This window comes from Phascolarctos cinereus, unplaced genomic scaffold, assembly GCF_003287225.1.
Source record: "Phascolarctos cinereus isolate Bilbo 61053 unplaced genomic scaffold, phaCin_HiC Scaffold_4;HRSCAF=312, whole genome shotgun sequence".
Lineage (NCBI taxonomy): Eukaryota > Metazoa > Chordata > Mammalia > Diprotodontia > Phascolarctidae > Phascolarctos > Phascolarctos cinereus.
The window spans coordinates 208,503,714-208,522,267 of NW_027555847.1; the positions used below are offsets into that span (position 1 = coordinate 208,503,714).

Consider the following 18,554-nt stretch of genomic DNA (forward strand, 5'->3'; position numbering starts at 1 on the left):
ATAATTTTCATTCATAGAAAGTATGTCCATTAAAATGAAGTTGTGAGATCTGAATCCATCTTTATATGGTCCGTATTTATTTCTGGCTCGTGTTTGTCTGATTTTCTTTGTCTTTGCCTTATGACTTTTATATATGCAGCTAATTGGGAGGCCAGAACATTATTGTTATTATTATTCAGTCTCAGCTTAGTATTCACATAATTGGTCCCTACATTGAATGTCTCAGCTTTTAGACACATTCTGCTTGTGGCTTCCCAGAATTAAAAAAAAGTTAGTGAGAAAAGACTGTATTTGGGAAAATGTACATAGAAGATCTTACTAATTGCTTTTTTTTAATGGTGAGGCAATTGGGATTAAGTGACTTGCCCAGGGTCACACAGCTAGTAAGTGTCAAGTGTCTGGTTTGATGCCATATTTGAACTTGGATCTTCCTGACTTCACACCCAGTGCTCTATCCACTGCACCATCTGGCTTCCCCACTAATTGCTCTTTAAAGTTTTTTCTTACAGGATTATCTCTTCAGCTTACATAGTTTTGGCCTGAAGTGATGTATTTTATCTGTGATATTTATAAGCATATTTTTTTTCCCTCAAATACACTCTGTCCTAATTTTCCTCTTTAGGGCTGCTGAAATGGGAATGCCAAATAAGAAAATTCTCATGAAACAAAAGCCTTCTGAAACAAGGTGATTGAAAATAACTGAAACTATTCCTATAAGAAATTATTTTTCTCCTGTGAGAAGGAATTGTTTTCTACTAAGTCCTGTGCCTGTTTTCTTTCTCTCTTTTCACCCTTCTTTCCTTCTTTCCTTTCTTTTTTTTTCTCTCTTTCTCTTCCTTCCTGCTCTCCCTACTTCCCTCCTGTCTTCCTGTCTTCCATTAGCAGAATATTACCTGCTTACATAAAAGATTATAGACTTGGGGATTACATAAGTATGTAATAAGGCTACAATCACAGTTACCAGATAATAGCAAGAACATAATGAGGATATGCTTGGGAAATGCTTCTAGTGGAAATTTTAGTCAGTTGTGTTGTGATTTAAATCCAGGCCTTTTTTACTGCCTTGGTAAAGTCTGTTAAAGTTTCTAATTTGTTTTCCCTTATTGTAAAATAAGAATAATATATTCTATCAGATTTGAGATTTGTTAGTGACCCAGAAGAACATGGGATTAATGCTAATTTTAGACAACATTCTTTTTCATCATACAGTTTACTGTAGGCCTAGTCTATTAGTAAATAAATACTGGCTGCCATGTTTGACACAGGTGCTCCTATTTAAGAATTCAGTAAAAACTGGTTGGACATATCCAAGGAAAACCTATTATACAATTAGTTCCTGACTTAATATTTTCCTTTAAGAAACCTAACATTTGAAAGATAATGTAAAAAAGCCAAATTTAATTTGTTTAATTTATTTTTTTAGTAAACTGATTTATTTTCTTTGTTAACAGAGTACTTCAGCCAAGTCAAGGACAAAATGCCCCTATTCATAGGCCACTTTGTAGACAAGGGTAAGAGTGCTGTATGCATTTGTTTATATTAAAATAAAAGGCAACTTTGAGAGGAAATTATTCATATTCATGATAAATGTTGCAAATACTTTTAAAAGATGGTTACTTATTTTTTGATTACAAAAGTATATTTAAATTTTTTCAGATTTCTTTTTATCTTAGAAAACAGTTTGAGAGTAAATTGGGCATACTGTTGTGTATTGTGTTTTCATTATCATCATGTTATGCCATGTTTTTTTCATTCACTTCATACAGTTTTGGTTCCATTAACAACAATGAAATACTAGCTATATAAACAGCATTAAGACTACAGAGGGATATAGGTCAATATAAATGATAAGGTATAAGCAAAGCTTTATGTGGTTATGGAATGTGGATTATATTTTCTCATGAAGAACAAGTGTAGCTTCCTGCAGGGTTTCTGACTGCTACTGTGTTCCTTTTTCAGCTATTCCTACTGAACAGTGTGATGCTTATTTTCTTTCTAAGTTACAGCATTTAGACTTTAATGTGTGGCTTATTAACTTTTCTATATTTAATTAGAACCCCTAAGACATCAGTGAAGGGGGTTGAGCAAAATAGAGAGAAGTCCTCAGACAACAGAATGCGTAACAGAGTGCGTGTTTCAGGTGTGTAGAAAATGAGTTTCTGAATCTCATTTCATTAAAAAAAAGTGAGTAAGATTCTCAAATCCACATCATTTAAGTGGAATATATTGTTTTCTTTTTCTTGCCACTATGACTTTGGCATGTATATTAAATCATTCCTCATCAAAGGAATGTGTTTGCAATTTAGTGGGGTTGAGAGGGTGGTGGAAAATTAAGGAAATACATGATTATAATCTTGGTTTCTGGAAACATTTCTATCCATAGATTGCCATGTAAACTTTGCGGTTCAGGAGAAAGTGTGAATTGTGAATTATATTGCCCCCTTTAAAAAATGAATACAAGGCAATAACCGTGTTGTGCCTAAGCTGCCCTAAACCTATACATGTCTCTTGTTTTGCTGTGGGGAAGTGTATGACCTTGTAGTTTGGTAGTATAGTATGGTAACTACAAATAAGGAAATAATTATTTCTTTTCTCCCTGTCTCTCCCCACTGCAAGATCATTTGGGAGGAGAATTTTTTTTTTTAGAAAAGTTTTTTTCTTTTCTCCTTGGTTTCTTATACAAAACAGAAATTCCAGTTAGTTATCCTCAGGTTTATTACAGGGGGCTTGTTTCAAAGCTTTATTTTTGAAATGGTGGCAAGAAGACAAATACAATATTCAGATATATCTAAAGCACTTATAAAACCTGTTTTTGTTAAATATTTAGTTCTTACAAAATATTTGGGAATTATTAACTAAAATTATGTGTAACTAATGAAAATACTTTTATTAACACATAAAAAAGTTAAATCTAACGTAATATGGAATAATTCTGTAGATTAATACTAATGTTCTAACAAATACAAAACTTGACAGTCACAGAATGATTAATACTAACGTTCTAAGAAATATAAAACTGGACAGTTACAGAATTTTCAGTACTTAGGAATAAAATCTGTCATCGGAATTAAGAAAAAATGAGCACTGTAAGGATTTTTTCATGTTGCATTGTTAAATATGAGTTTAAGATTTAAGTATTTTAAGAGATCATAGCTTTGTGAGATAAATACCAAATTTATAAATATATAATTGATCATAGAATATTACATTTGGAAGGAATCTTAGAGAGATCTAGTACAACCCCCTCATTATTCAGATGAGGATACTGAGACCCAGAGAGGGGAGATGATGTCCAAAGTCACACAGTTAGTTTGCAGCGGAGTCAGACCTCAAACCCAGGCCTGTTGTACCAGGCTCTATTGTACCATACTTTGTGAGTATAGCTCTTAACAGTGCATATGTAGTATAATCCACTTTAAAACAGAGCCATTTAAAATCTTATGATTTATAAAGTGAGGTTACTTTAAAGTGAATTACATATTGAAATTTAACCCTTAAGTACATTCAGAATCTAATAGTTTAAATGATGACCAAAATCAGGAAAAAGTTCACAGAATGACTAATATATCTTCTGCTGCTTTTTAAAGCCTATGGAACTAGCTGGAATCCCTCTAAACATAATAGTTCTTTCCAGGATCTAAAAGGCAAAATTTTGATAAATTCCTGGACATTTAGAGTTCTTAGAAATAGGGAAGTACTGGAAGATATCTACATATTTCCTGATTGTAGTATATAATTTGTGTGTGTTTTTTAATCAAATATTCCAGTTGACAACAATGAATTTTTTCCTGTTATATCTTCCCTCTCATTTCATCTTCAAATGTTTGTCACTTCTGATTCATCATATTTGTATGATCTGCACTTATTTAATACCACCTAATTACTTAAGTGCATATCAATCAGTACTCAACAGTATATATTTTGACGTATATAGTCACTAGGCTTATATATAAAGTATTTACAATCATGTGGATTTGTATCACAACCAAATTACAGATGAGTTTCACCTTGAAATGTAAAAATAATGTGTACCTGATTGTATACTAAAATTAATTTTAACTGTTTTCTTTACTGTTCTTGGTATCCTGTTCCATAAACAACAGTATTAGAACATGACTTTTGATTTATATATGATCTGTGAATTTATTTATACTGGGATCCATGCAGTTTTCTTTAAAAGAGAGCCTTTCCCTATTTACAATTTTTATTTCCCAAAACATGTAGTTTATTCTGATTTTAATTCATTCTGACTTGACCTGCATGGAGAATGTATGTTTTGTCATTGTAGAACTTTATGTGTGTTATACTGTATCATATATTCATAAAATAGCAGAAATTGAAATCTCAAATGGAAAATTTAAGCTCTGTAACAAAAGTTATGAAGCTTATGGAGGCTTGTTAATAGTCTTTATCATTCAAATTGAAATCAGTTATTTCGTACACATCAAAGACCTGTGATTTCATCACTGCAGAAATTCCCATTGGGAAAATTCCTTCCATATATGTGGTTTGCAAGCCATGGATAACTTATTATCGTAGAGAATTAGCTGAGGCTGAGAGGTTAGGTAACTTGCCCATAGTCACAAAGCTGTTAAGTGTCAGAGGTGGTATTTGAGCTCGGATCTTCCCGAGTCCATATCCAACACTCTAGTTATTATGGCATGCTTCTCCCAGTCTTCTAAGGTTTCAAAATACTGTCAAAAAACTTTTTTAGTTATTTATATTTAATTTGATGGCATATGACATACAGTGTAATTCAGAAAGTAATAATTTATAGAAAAAAACCCTGGTTTTACTTTGTTTTTAGGAGCATATGCAGGAAAAACCCAAAGAAAGCAGCCAAATGTTGCGACAATTTAAGAAGACAGCATTCACTAGGATAAAACAATGTGGTCGTGCTCATCTATTTTTTTCTGCCCAAGAAAGTGAAGGTGGAATGTTGAGAATTATTCAGTAATGTAGCAAAATCCAACTCTAAATCCATTTTTTCAGTAATAATAGGTTTAGGTGGGGAAAGAATACAGAAAAAATACTTCGTCTGTGCTTTAACTATGTAGTCAAAATTTTGATATTTATGTGTATATGGGCTTGCAAAAGATGTATATTTTCCAGATATTAAGGATATCTGAACTGTTTTTGTGAAAGAAGATTGAAAAGATGTGGTAAAATTTTCATCAGCTGAGAAAACACATTTTACTTACAAGAAACTTGTCTGTAATATTGTATTTGGTAAACAAATTTCATGATACCTTTTTCCAAAGGAGAATAATGTAGAAGCATATTTTGTTGGTTTTTTAATTCTGAAAAACAATTTTCATTAGACTCTCAATGGAGTTGAGTCCCAATTTGTAAATTTTACCATGGACTAACAGGTACTTATGTAAACTGGAACTCTGGTTTAGGGACCATAAATTGGATGAAAATTAACATAGGATAAAAATTTGGAATATTGTTTTTGGTCATAGATGCTTAATTGTTATTCTTCTGGATACATGTATGCTAACAACAGACATATTAAATTTCCATATATGTTACTAATACTTATTAAAGCGTTTTCATAGGATTGTCACTTCCTTTTATGGAGAGAGAATTTTTTGAGAAGACAGCACAATCTTCTTGAATATATCATATTTAGGAATGTACTAAATCCACTGTAGTTTAAAAAAAAACAAGTTATTGCATGCAATTATATTTTCTATTTGGGCAGAACAATTTTTTTCCAGCAGTCTTGCTCCTTTGTGACATTCTACTTTTTCTAGGATACTTAATTTTGGAGAGAATAAAGAGCTGTATCTAATAAATCCAAATTTTGAAATAGGTGTTTATTTTTAATGTATGGATTAATTATGTGTGGATATGTGTGTGTGTGTGTGTGGAGATAGATCATATATATATATACACACACACACACATATATATGTATATATATCTCTTCACACACACATATAACACATGCATTATTACATATAGACAAATACCTATGTGTTTTATATACACATACAAGTAGTTTAAAACATTACCCAGAGTAACAGGAGCTAAGAAAACTTAATTTTTCTTTTAGAGAGAATTTCATTTGTTCTTTATCAAGACATTTTGGAATCTTAAGGAAAAGGCTTTATGCTTCTCTCATATGTAAATGTGGAAATCTTTCAAACTAGAATTTTAAAGAGAGATAATGTTGAATTTTAGAGAGAATACTGGTAATTTTATAAAGCAGAGTGTACTTAAATGAAGGCTGGTTTTCTCCAATTTTCTGCTCCATTTAAAAATCACTTTTTGCCTCCAACTATAGACAGAAAACGACTACTCTGGGAATAAACTTGATTATAATTCTTGGAATTTTTACATAATTTATTGCCCGAGTGAACCAGAAAATTATAGGAGAGCCAGCAAAAATGCCCTAGTTAGATTTCTTATTAATAAGTAAAACATATCAAATTGTTTGCTATATAAATATGACAGACCTTGTTTTATAAATCAAAACCTCAGGATATTTGCTTACTTAATTACTGTAGGTCTCTCCATTGATAAAGATGGATTCATTGTTTTGTGTGAAGCAGTACTAATTAGCAAGATAAGCAATATGTTTTAGAGAAACTTAAGTAGTCTTAGAATAAAGTTGAAAACCTAGATTATCTTTTAATTTTAAAAAGTTTGTGTGTTACATTGCTGTCTTCTACAAATTTTATTTTCCATGGATTTTTCTCTTAAAATGTGCCAGACACCTTTTTTGTGCTTTATATGGATTTTTATTTATGTATACTATTTTTTATTCAGGTGTTTTTTTATTTTGAGTGGAATGCCCATTGATTTAAATTATATTTATTTTTGTACTTTTAGTAATTTTCACCAGCTTTGCTTCTAGGCAAGCAGCAAAATAAACTTTTCATCATTAAAGTTCTAGTTTGTTCTTTACTTACGATTTGCGGGGAAATGAGAAAAGAAGATGCCACTTTAAGGGGTCACTGTAAAAACTTCAATTTGTCAGAACTTTTCAAATCATGCAAATATGTTATTTTTAAAATTAGAATTAAATATTCAATAAAAAGTGTACTTTCTTTGAATCACCCTTGCACAGTGGGAAGAATGTGTTTGATTTGGAGTCCAAGGACCTGGGTTCCATTGCTGGTTTTGCTACTTCCCTCTGTTACCTTGGGCATATCTTTTCAATTCTCTGGACTTTGGCTTCTTCTTGTTCTATAAAACAAGGAGGTTGGACTAGATGCCCTCTGAGGTCCTTGCCAGCTGGAAAGTTATTGCCAAAGTGTGGTGCGGGATTTGAGTTCGAGTTAATTGGACTTCCCAGGAATTGTTAGTGGTCTCATCAGTTAAAAGTGCCACTCCGTGTTATAAAATTTCATCTAATCAGTCACAGAACTATTAAGGAATATTACCGTGCTCAAGTGTTAAGTGATAGTTTGGTGGTGAAACCTGGGTTCTCAAAGGCAGTGCAAACAGGGCATATCAAGCCAAAAGAGCTTCAGGGAAGGGTCCTACTAGTTAAGTTTAAAACGAAAAACTCATCTACCAAAAGATTGACCAACAGGTGATTTTTTTTTAATCACAGAGATCATTATTAAAATATGCAGGGGTTATGATCAATGTTAGTGGAAGGAATATACTTATCCTATCAGATCTTTTGAGGTATAATTGAGGGGAAAAGAAATTGAGGTAAGAATACAATTATCACTAAAACCTAGAAAGTTTCCCTTGTAGGGACTGAATTTAAATGGGAACTTGTAGAGTTCTGAAAATATTTACTGCTCTATTGTCATGTTAGAAATAACCTCTGGTGCCCAGAGAGGCACAGTAAGTTAGATAGACTTAGGATGAGTGAAGCAGTGAAACCAATACGCTTCCTGAGCAGGTGTGGAATTCCACATGAGCACACACACACACACACACACACACACACACACACTACAGAAGGGAGAGCAATCCTTAAGTCCCTTATATATATCCTTATATATATTCCCTGGTGGTAGAAGTCAGCGCAGGTCACAGACTTTCCAACGCCCTCACATGTTCCCCTTGGTATGTTTTCCCCGACCTACACACTTAAAATGGCCTCTTAACCCCGCCAGAGGTGAAGAAGCTAGTATTCGTGAGCCTATTACTCATGCCCACTCTAAGTAAAGCTTAACCTTTGTCCTACTTCCAGCCTCTTTAATCAAACAACCAGTGCACCCAATTTTAGCTGGTTCTTGAAGCTCCTGCCCCAGAGCTACTTTTCTCTCAGTTTCCTTATATGGAAATATAATAGTTTCTTACTTCGCATAGTCAAATGTGATGCTGTTGAAACTACTTGGTTATCCCTTTTATTTACTCATCCTACCTTGGGGACTGCCCACTCAGCCTTCATTTGTTTTTGTGATTTGAAAATCTCCCACCTTCTACGAGATGTTCCCAATCCTCCTTATTAATGTTTTCTCAAAGAAATTATCTACTGTATATACACTGTTTATACATAGCTGTTTGCATATTATGTATCTCTGAATTCCTTGAGAATAGAGACTTTTTGCTTTTCTTTGCTTCTGCAGCAGTTGTTCAGTCATTTTTCATTTGTGTCCAAATTTTTGTGATGCCATTTGGAGTTTGCTTGGCAAAGATACTGTAGTGGTTTGCCATTTCTTTTTCTAGCTCATTTTACAGATGAGGAAACTGAGGCAAACAGGATTAAATGACTTACCCAAGGTAATATCGCTAGTGTCTAAGACTAAATTTGAATTCGGGAAGATGAATCTTCCTGATTCCAGGCTTAGCACTTTCTCCACTGTGCCACCTAATTGCACTTCCTATCATTTAGCACCGTGCTGTTAAGTAGCACAGAATAGTGTTTATTGCTTGTTGACTAAGAGTAAAGGTTTTTTTCTTTTGGGGCCACTAACTGATTGAATAACCATTCACAGGTAATTGGGTGCTTTGTAGCTATATTTTATCAGTGTTAGGTAAAATTTCTCCACTGTTGGCTCTGTAACCCCTCTTTGCTGTCTAGTCCAGTCCAATGGGATTCTTGTTTTTCCATAAATTCTCCATAACAGTTTGACCCAATATATTGTAGGCCTTCCTCTTGTTATTTTCTATATCCTTGTCTTCTCAGCATCTCATTAATGTCTTTTATTCCTCTTATATTTAAGTCATGATTGTTAATATGGTACAATCTACTTGTACCCATCATTCTCTATTCTATTGTACTTGTAATTTTCCAAATTATGGGGTTGGTTTGGGGTTTTGTTTTTTGTTTTGTTTGATTCAACAAAAAACAGGTGTCTGTCATGTACAAGCCACGAGGATACCAAGGTGAAGTTAACACGTGTCCTAGCAGAGAGGATAAAATACACATACAAATATAATACAAATTAAAATGTGACAGAAGAATAAGAATTCCAAAGAGTGTTATAAGATAGGTATCAAACATGCAATCCACCAGCTGCATGTAGCCCACACAAGATTAAAATGTAATTGGGACTACTTGAAAAAATAATTCAACAAAACAGATGATATTACATTTTAAAAGTCGCTATGTGGCCCACAGGGATGTATGGTTTAATGGCCCCTGTTTTTTTTTTTCAAAATTATTTATTTGTTAAATATTTCCCAATTACATGTAAAAAAATTTTTAACAATCATTTTTAAAAGTTGAGTTTGTGAAAAATGATTTTTCTTAGTAATCATTTATCTTGGAAACTCAGAGCTTCCCCATCCCCCTTTAAGTTCAGTCCTTCTTCAGAAGGACATTAAGATGTAATTTAAATGGATCTATACCTGCTCATTATATTGCCTAGACAGGTCTGGGAGAATGTTAATTCCTCCTTATTGTCAAGACAGGTGATATGGAAATTGATGTCTCTTTGACCAGGATTGAGTGACCTGGGTCACATACTGAAAGACCCTTATTTTAATATGGCCCACCTCCCAGAGTTGATTGGCATCCCTTGGGAACACCTACTCTTCAAAGGGTGTAATCCCAATTCAAGCCAGTTCTAAACTGGCCCCCTTAGCGGTGCCCAGTTTTGGACTGAACTCCCATGTAACGCATGTCAAGCCAGCATGAGAGAAATTAAACTGTGGACACACATACCCCAATTTCTTCTCTTTCTTAGAGCTGGTTCTGTTTAAAATGGGGATTTGTGGATTTTGGGGGTTCACAAATTTCATTCTCTCCTATCCTCCCTTTGAGAAGGCAGTTTGATTTTAATTATACATGTGAAGTCATGCAAAATATTTCCATATTAGCCATGTTGCAAAGGGAAACAATAGAATAAAAAAAGTATGCTTCAATTTGCATTCAGAGTTCATCAGTTCTCTCTGGAAGTGAATAGCATTTTTCATCATGGGTCCTTTGGAATTGTTTTGAATCATTGTCTTCATCAGAGTAAGCTAAGTCTTTTATGGTTTATCATCCTTACTTGCTCTTACTGTGTAAAATGTTCTAATTCCTCATTTTGCATCAATTCACATAAGTCTTCCTGGGTTTCCCTGAAACCTTACTGGTCATTTCTTATAACACAATAGTATTCCATCATAATCATATACTTCAACTTGATCAATTACCCTTTCCTCAATCGATAGGCATCCCCTCAATTTCCAATTCTTTGCCACCACAAAAAGATTGGGGTTTTTTCCCTTTTCTTTGATCTCTTGAGACACAGACTGATGGTACTAGGGGTAGAGGAAGTCAGCAGTTAAAAATACAGGAAAATCAGGAACAGGATAGGTCCTAACCACTTCATCCAAAAGAATGAGAGGGAGTGCAACCTGCCCCTGGTAGGAGTCCCAAACAAGGAACTGAATCTAGGGATATGAGTAAACAGAAAGAAATAACAACTTTTTAAGGGATATACAAGAGGTAAACTCAGAAAATGAAAGTAAATCCCTAACACCACAAAAAAGAGCCTCAGAGAAAAAATGGCTTGACCATCAGGGTTATAAAAAAAACCTGGAAGAAACAGGAGAAAGGAAGAAAGAAAGAAAAAGAAGAAAGGAGGAGAAAGAAGAAAAAGGAATGATGAAAGAAAGAAGGAAAGGGAAAAATCTAGAGAGGGAAAAATTAAGTTTTCTCAATTAACAAAAAATATTTTTCTTTCCTCCAGCTTCCCCTTGCACCTAAAAAAAAGAAAAGAAAAACAAAACTCTTGTCACAGATGTGCATAGTAAAGCAAAACAAATTCTCATATTGGCCATGTCCAAAAAAATATGTCTCATTTTTCATCCCGAGTCTATCACCTCTGTATCAGGAAGTGAGTAACTTGCTTCACCAACAGACCTCTGGAATCATAGTTGGTCATTGTGCTAATCAGAGTTCTTAAGTCTTTCAAATCCATTTGTCTTTACAATGTTTTTGTATAAATTGTTTTCCTGGTTCTGCTCACTTCATTCTGCAACAGTTCATACAAGTCTTCCCAGGCTTCTCTGAAACTCCCTTTCATAATTTTTTACAGCACAGTAGGATTCTCTAGCATTTATATACCATAATTTCTTCAGCCATTCCTCAATTGATGGGTATCCCCTCCCCATCTCCAGTTTCCAGTTCTTTGGCACCACCAAAAGAACTGCTATAAATGTTTTTGTACACATGGGTCGTTTTCCTCTTTTTCTGATCTCTTTGATAGGGTATACGGATAGGCCTATTAGTGGTATCACTGGATCAAATGATATACCTCTTTAATAACTTTGGGGGTTTAATTCTAAACTGCTTTCCAGAATGGCTGAACATTTGAATTATAATCCTATCAACCATTAATTAATGAATTCTACCATTAATGTACCAATTTCCCCCAGTTCTTCCTACATTAATTTATTTTTTTAACCAACTTGGCCAATCATGTGGGTTAAAAGTGGAACTTTAGAGTTGCTTTAATTTGAATTTTTCTAATTATTAGTGATTTCGAGCATATTTTAACTATCAATAGATGTCTTCCTTAGAATACTGCCTGTTAATATCTTTTGGGCATTTGTTGATTATGGAATGGCTCTTACACATTTGAATGTTTATATATTTTGGAAACAAGACCCTTATCAGAAAAACTTGCAATAAAGTTTGTTTTGTGCCTGAGGTAACCCCAGGCCTACTTTTGTCCTGTGAGGGCATCCCTGGATGAGGGGGGACTGTTTTTCTTTCTAAAAAAAAATTTATTGAAGCTTTTTTGTTTCATTACTTCTTAACCATGACTCTCTTCCCCATAGAACCCTCCCTAGTAATAATGAGAAACAGTTAAATAAAATAAGCTGACATAGTGACCATGTCTGACAGAATATGAAGCATTCTTCATCTGTAGTCTACTGCATCTCTGATGAAAGGGAAAAAATGGACTTCACTGTCCTGGAAATCAAGATTGCTCATTGCATTAATCTGAGTTCTGATATATTTTAGTGTTGTTTTCCTTTATGTTATTATGGTCATTGTTTTGATTGTTCTCATGGTTCCACTTTTTAGAAAAAATATTGATTTTGAAATTACTCAATGTAAACAAATATGAACATTTCAATATACAAAAAAAAAACAAAAAAGAGAATTACATATGAAACTCAACTTACATTATATAGTTTGTTTTGTAAAGTATATACTAAGCTTACTATGATAGTACCAAAACTCTCCTTGTCTGTTTCCTTCTGAGTTTCCTTCTACTCTATTTTTAAAAATGTTTCACTTATACTTTTATTTTTGGCATCATTACCATTAATTGCCTTCCACAGCACTCTCCCCACAAAAAATAAAAGCTTTCCCTTGCACCAAATAAGCATAGCGAAGCAAAATAAATTCATATGTTGACTGTGTCTGAAAATGTATGTTTCATTATGACCCTCTAGCCTGTCACCTCTGTGCCAAGAGGCGGAAAGTATTCTTTATCATCAGTTGTGAGGGACATGATTGTAAGGGACATGCTGAACCAGGAAGGGGCCGGATTGGAGGTTGAGTGTAGGCTACTGCCAAGAGGTAATGGGAAGTGCGCTGCAACGAGTTGTGCTGAATACCCAGGAAACCTCTTCCCTCCATGGGGCTCCGCCTGGGGAGGCAGGCTTCTCACAGGGGATAATAGGGACAACTCTTCCGGTACTGAGTTAGTTAAAGCAGAGCAACGCAGAAGGCAGAACTAGCTTCTAGGTGCTTACTCGCTTGAGCTAATGGCTGAATAAACTGTTTGAAATTACACCTTTCTGTCGACTCCACTCCTTCGTTATCCGGGGACGCCCGAAGACTGCAGGTGAGTATGACCCAGGCAGCCCTCCAGGAGTAACGAGGACGTTACAATCAGTATTCTGGAATTTAGATTAGTAATTATTAAATCTTTCAAAGTTGTTTTCCTTTATAGTATTGTAGTCGCTGGGTAAATTGTTTTCGTAGTTCTGCTCACTTCATTCTGTGTCAGTTTATGCACCTCTTCCCAAGTTTATTTCATACCACACCTCTCATATTTTCTTATGGCACAATAAAAATCCATTACATTTGTATACCATAATTTATTCAGCCACTTTCCAATTGATGTGTTTTTTTTTTTATTCTGCTTCAGCTCATGAAATTCTCTTCTAGATTTTCTGAATCCTTGGTCATTTCTCCTTGGTCATTTCTTTCTTTTGTGTGTGTGTGTGTGTTTAATATAAATTTATTTATTTTTAGTTTTCAACATTCCCTTCCACAAGTTTTTGAGTTCCAAATTTTCACCCCATCTCCTCCCTCCCCCAACCCCAAGATGTCATGCATTCTGAATATCCCTTCCCCTACTCTGTCCTCTCTTCTATCTCTCTCCCCTTCTCTTATCCCCTTCCCCTTCTATTTTCCAGTAGGGCAAGATAGACTTCTGTACCCCATTTCCTATATTTATTTACCAGTAGCACGTGAAAACTTTTTTTAAACATATGTTTTTAAAACTTTAGGTTTCAAATCTTCTCCCTTCCTCCCTCCCACCCACCCTCATTGAAAAGGCAAGTAACTCAATATAAGTTGTACATGTGCACTTATGCAAAACACGTCCATAGTAGACATGTTGTGAAAAACTAACTCTATTTCCCTTAATCCTATCCTGCCCTCCCATTTATTCTATTCTTTCTTTTGACCCTGTCTCTCCTCAGAAGTATTTACTTCTTATTACCTCCTTTCCCAATCTGCCCTCCTCTCTATCATCCCCCTGCTCTCTTGTCCCCTTTCCCCCCTATTTTCCTGTAGGGTAAGACAGATTTCCATACCAAATTGAATGTGTATGTTTTTCCCTCCTTAAGCCAAATTCTATGAGAATAAGATTCCCTCATTCCCTCTCACCTTCCCCTGTTTCCCCTTCCACTGTAAGAGACTTTTGGGTTTTTTTTGTGAGATAATTTACCCCATTCTACCTCTCCCTTTCTTCTTTTCCGAGTATAATCCTCTCTCATCCCTTAATTTTATTCTCCAGATATGACCCCTTAATCTTCAGCTCACCCTGTGCCCTCTATCTATCTATCTATCTATCTATCCATACATATAATTTTTTTCCTCCAACTACCCTGATACTGACAAAGGTCTCATGAGTTATAAATATCATCTTTCCATGCAGGAATGTAAACAGTTCAATCTTAATAAGTCTCTTATGACTTCTCTTTCCTGTTTACCACTTCATGTTCCACTTGAGTCCTGTATTTGAAAGTCAAATTTTCTATTCAGCTCTGGTCTTTTCATCAAGATGCTTGAAAGTCCTCTATTTCACTGAATGACCATTTTTTCCCCTGAAGGATTATACTTAGTTTTGCTGGGTAGGTGATTCTTGGTTGTAATCCTATCTTCTTTGCCCTCCGGAATATTATATTCCATGCCCTGCGGTCCTTTAATGTAGAAGCTGCTAAATCTTGTGTTATCCTGATTGTGTTTCCACAGTACTTGAACTGTTTCCTTCTGGCAGCTTGTAATATTTTCTCCTTGACCTGGGAACTCTGGAATTTGGCTACAATATTCCTAGGAGTTTTCCGTTGGGGATCTCTTTCAGGAGGAGATCTGTGGATTCTTTCAATTTCTATTTTGCCCTCTGGTTCTACTATATCAGGGCAGTTTTCCTTGATAATTTCTTGAAAGATGATGTCTAGGCTCTTCTTTTGATCATGGCTTTCAGATAGTCCAATAATTTTTAAATTCTGTCTCCTGGATCTATTTTCCAGGTCAGTTGTTTTTCCAATGAGATATTTTACATTGTTTTCTAATTTTTCATTCTTTTGGATTTGTTCTACTGTGTTGTGATTTCTCATAAAGTCACTAGCTTCCAATTGCTCTATTCTAACTTTTAAGGAAGTATTTTCTTCAGTAAGCTTTTGGACTTCCTTTTCCATTTGGCCAATTTTTCTTTTTAGGGCATTTTTCTCCTCATTGGCTTTTTGGACCTCTTTTGCCATTTGGGTTAGGCTATTTTTTAAGGTGTTATTTTCTTCAGTATTTTTTTGGGTCTCCTTTAGCATCACTCTCAGTTTTTTCTCTACTTCTCTAACTTGCTTCTCAAAATCGTTTTTGAGCTCTTCCATGGCCTGGGACCAATTCATATTTTTCTTGGAGGCTTTGGATGTAGGGGCTTTGACTTTGTTGTATATTTTGATCTTCTTTTTCACCAAAGTAAGATAATATAGTCTGACTCTTTTTGCGTAGCTTGCTCATGATCCCAGCCGATTACTTGAGTTTTAAACTCTTTGTTAAGGTACGAATCTGCTTCCAATGTGGAGAATGTACTGTCCCAAGCTTTGGGGGTTTGTACAGCTGTTTTCAGAGATACTTGTAGGGACCTGTAAATTTTCAGTTCTTCCAAGGTGGTATGATAAGGGGCAAGGTGTTTACTCCTTTCCTGGCCTGCGACTGCAAGTACTCCTTTCTGTCCTGTAACTGTGATGAGGGGCTCCTCTCCACAACCACTACAAGCTCCACCAAGCCAGCGTTCCTCCTCACCCCAGGACCGCTGCCCAGAACTGTGGCCCAGATCCAAACACAGGCAAAGCAAGAGATTCCTGCCGCAGCACTGGCAAAGAGATCCCTGCAATCCCTCTCTGATCAGCCACTGGATTCCCCCTCAGTCTGTGGGCCGGAAGCTTGGGAAGCTTGCATCCTATTGGAAGTGACATGTGTATGTATAAATATATACAGAATAAGTGGGCAGCTAGGAGGGTAGAGTACCAGGCCTGAAGTTAAGACTGAGTTCAAATATGAGTTCAAATCTGGCCTTAGACACTTACTAGCTGTGTGATCATAGGCAAGTCACTTACTCCTGTTTGCCTCAGTTCCTCATCTGTAAAATGAGCTGGAGCCTTCTCCATGGCATGGCAAACCACTCCAGTACCTTTGCCAAGAAAATCCCAAATGGGATCATAAAGAGTCACATACAACAGAAATGACTTAACCAGAACATCAAGAGAACAAATACAAAATAAACACATTAGTTAAATATAGAGTAGTTAGGGAAGGAGGGCATTAACAGTTGGAAAGGGGAAGGATTAAGAAAAAGACTTCTTTAATTAAAGCCATCTATAGTCATAGAAAAAAATGCTCTAAATCACTATTGATTAGAAAAATGCAAATAAAAACAACTCTTAGGTACCACATCACACCTGTCAGATTGGCCAACATGATAAAACAGGAAAATGATGAATATTGGAGAAGATGTGGGAAAATTGGAACACTAATGCATTGCTGGTGAAGTTTTGAAATGATCCAACCATTTTGGAGAGCAATTTGGAACTATGCCCAAAGGGTTATAAAAAATGTGCATACCCTTTGACTAGCAACAGCACTTCTAGGGTTGTACCCCAAAGAGAAGGACTCACATGTACAAAAATATTTATAGCAGCTCTTTTTGTGGTGTCAAAGAATTGGAAGTTAAGGGGATGCCCATCAATTGGGGAATGGCTGAACAAGTTGTGATATATGAATGTAATGGAATACTATTGTGCTATAAAAATGATGAGCAAATAGACTTAAGAAAAACCTGGAAAGACTTGTATGGAGTGGAGTGATGCTGAGTGAAGTGAGCAGAACCAGGAGAACATTGTACACAGTAACAGCCACGTTGTGTGATGACTAACGTTGATAGCCCTTCTCACCAATGCAAGGATCTAAGACATCTCCAAAGGCCTCATGATGGAAAATGCTATCCACATCCAAAGAAATGGATTTTGGATGCAGATCAAAGCATACTATTTGCTACATTTTTTCTTCTGTTGAGTTTTGTTTCCTCTTTCTGGCGGTTCCTCCTATTGATTCTAATTCTTTTAACATCACTAATGTGAAAATATGTTTAATAGGAATGTATATGTATAGGCTATATCAGATTGTGCGCTGTCTTGGAGAGGGAGGGGTATAAAAATTTGAAATTTAAAAGCTTATGGAAGTGATTGTTGATAAAGCAAAATAAATTAATGGAAAAAATAAAGTGAAAAAAAGAGAAAGACTTTTTTTAGAAGATGCTGCTCCCTAATTAGTTTTGAATTAAAAACTAGGTATTCTTAGAGGCAGAGAGAAAAGAAGATAATACATTCCAGGCAAGGTGAACAGCCATTATGAAGGCATAGTGATCAGAGATATAGTGTTGTGTATAAGGAAGTGATACAAGACTAATTTGTCTGAACCACAAAGTGAAGGAAGGGGAGTAATATGTAATGAGGCTGTAAAAATTGGTTGGGGCTAATATGAAGGGCTTTAAAAGCCACACAAAGTGTTTATATGTGATCCTAGACGTAATAGGGAGGCACTGGGATTTGTAGAGAAGGGAGAGTGACATGGCTAGATCTGTACTTAAGGAAAATAGCCTTGACAGTCATATGAAGGAAATGGAGGAGAAAAGGCAGGGAGAACAATTAAGAGGATCTTACAAGGTAAGAAGTCTGAAATGAGGCAGTGGCTGTGTAAGTAGAGTGAAGGAGCTGAACATAAGATATGCTGGAGGTAGAAACAAAATTTGAAAACTGATAGGATATTTAGGATGAAGGTGAGTAAGAAATTGTGGACACCAAGGTTACAAACCCTGGGACATTGAAAGAATGGTGGTGCCTTTGACAGAAATAGGGAGGTTTGGGAGAGGGATGAGTTTTTTGGAAAAAGATAATGAATTTTGCTTTGGACATGTACATACATACAGAGGGAGAGAGACAGAGACAGAGACACAGAGAGACAGAGACACAAAAAGAGAAAGAGACACCCACAAGAACTGGATGTATATATATGTATATACGTGTATATATGTGTCTATATGTGTATATGTGTATGTTTGTGTATGTCTATCTCTATATAAAATCTATCTGTGAGTCATCTGCATTCAGGAGATAATTAAACTCAGGGCAGTTGATGAGGTTATCAAGCAAGTGCAGCGAAAGAAGATGGTCCAGGAAATCCTGGGATGCAAACAGAGTTACAGAATATGATATGGATGATTAAACAGGAAATAAAACTGAGGAGTAGTAAGCTAAGTAGGAGGAGAATCAGGAGAGTCATAAAATGAAAATCCAAAGAGGAGAGAATATCCAAGAAAAGAGGGTGGTCATCTGTTTCAGATACTGTGAAGAAGTCAAGAAAGAGGAAGACTGAAGAAAGACCATCAGCTCTGTCAATTATGAGA

General features: G+C 35.4%; 2 protein-coding genes across 4 annotated transcripts in view; both read left to right on the forward strand.

Moving 5' to 3' along the window:
* Positions 1-7,064, forward strand: part of CCP110 (centriolar coiled-coil protein 110) — a 30,383-nt gene extending 23,319 nt beyond the window's left edge. The window contains exons 12-15 of one of the 2 annotated variants that reach the window (XM_020965259.2): positions 623-685; positions 1,452-1,511; positions 2,055-2,140; positions 4,808-7,064. In XM_020965259.2, coding sequence (XP_020820918.1) covers positions 623-685; positions 1,452-1,511; positions 2,055-2,140; positions 4,808-4,860 — 262 coding nt within the window. In that variant the 3' untranslated portion in view covers positions 4,861-7,064. The remainder of the gene's footprint in view (positions 1-622; positions 686-1,451; positions 1,512-2,054; positions 2,141-4,807) is intronic. The other variant, XM_020965260.2, reaches the window with a different exon arrangement.
* Positions 7,065-13,060: 5,996 nt separating this feature from the next.
* VPS35L (VPS35 endosomal protein sorting factor like) overlaps positions 13,061-18,554 on the forward strand; it is a 112,180-nt gene continuing 106,686 nt past the window's right edge. The window contains exon 1 of one of the 2 annotated variants that reach the window (XM_078152870.1): positions 13,061-13,205. The gene's annotated coding sequence lies outside the window, so the exon portion shown is untranslated. The remainder of the gene's footprint in view (positions 13,206-18,554) is intronic. The other variant, XM_020965262.2, reaches the window with a different exon arrangement.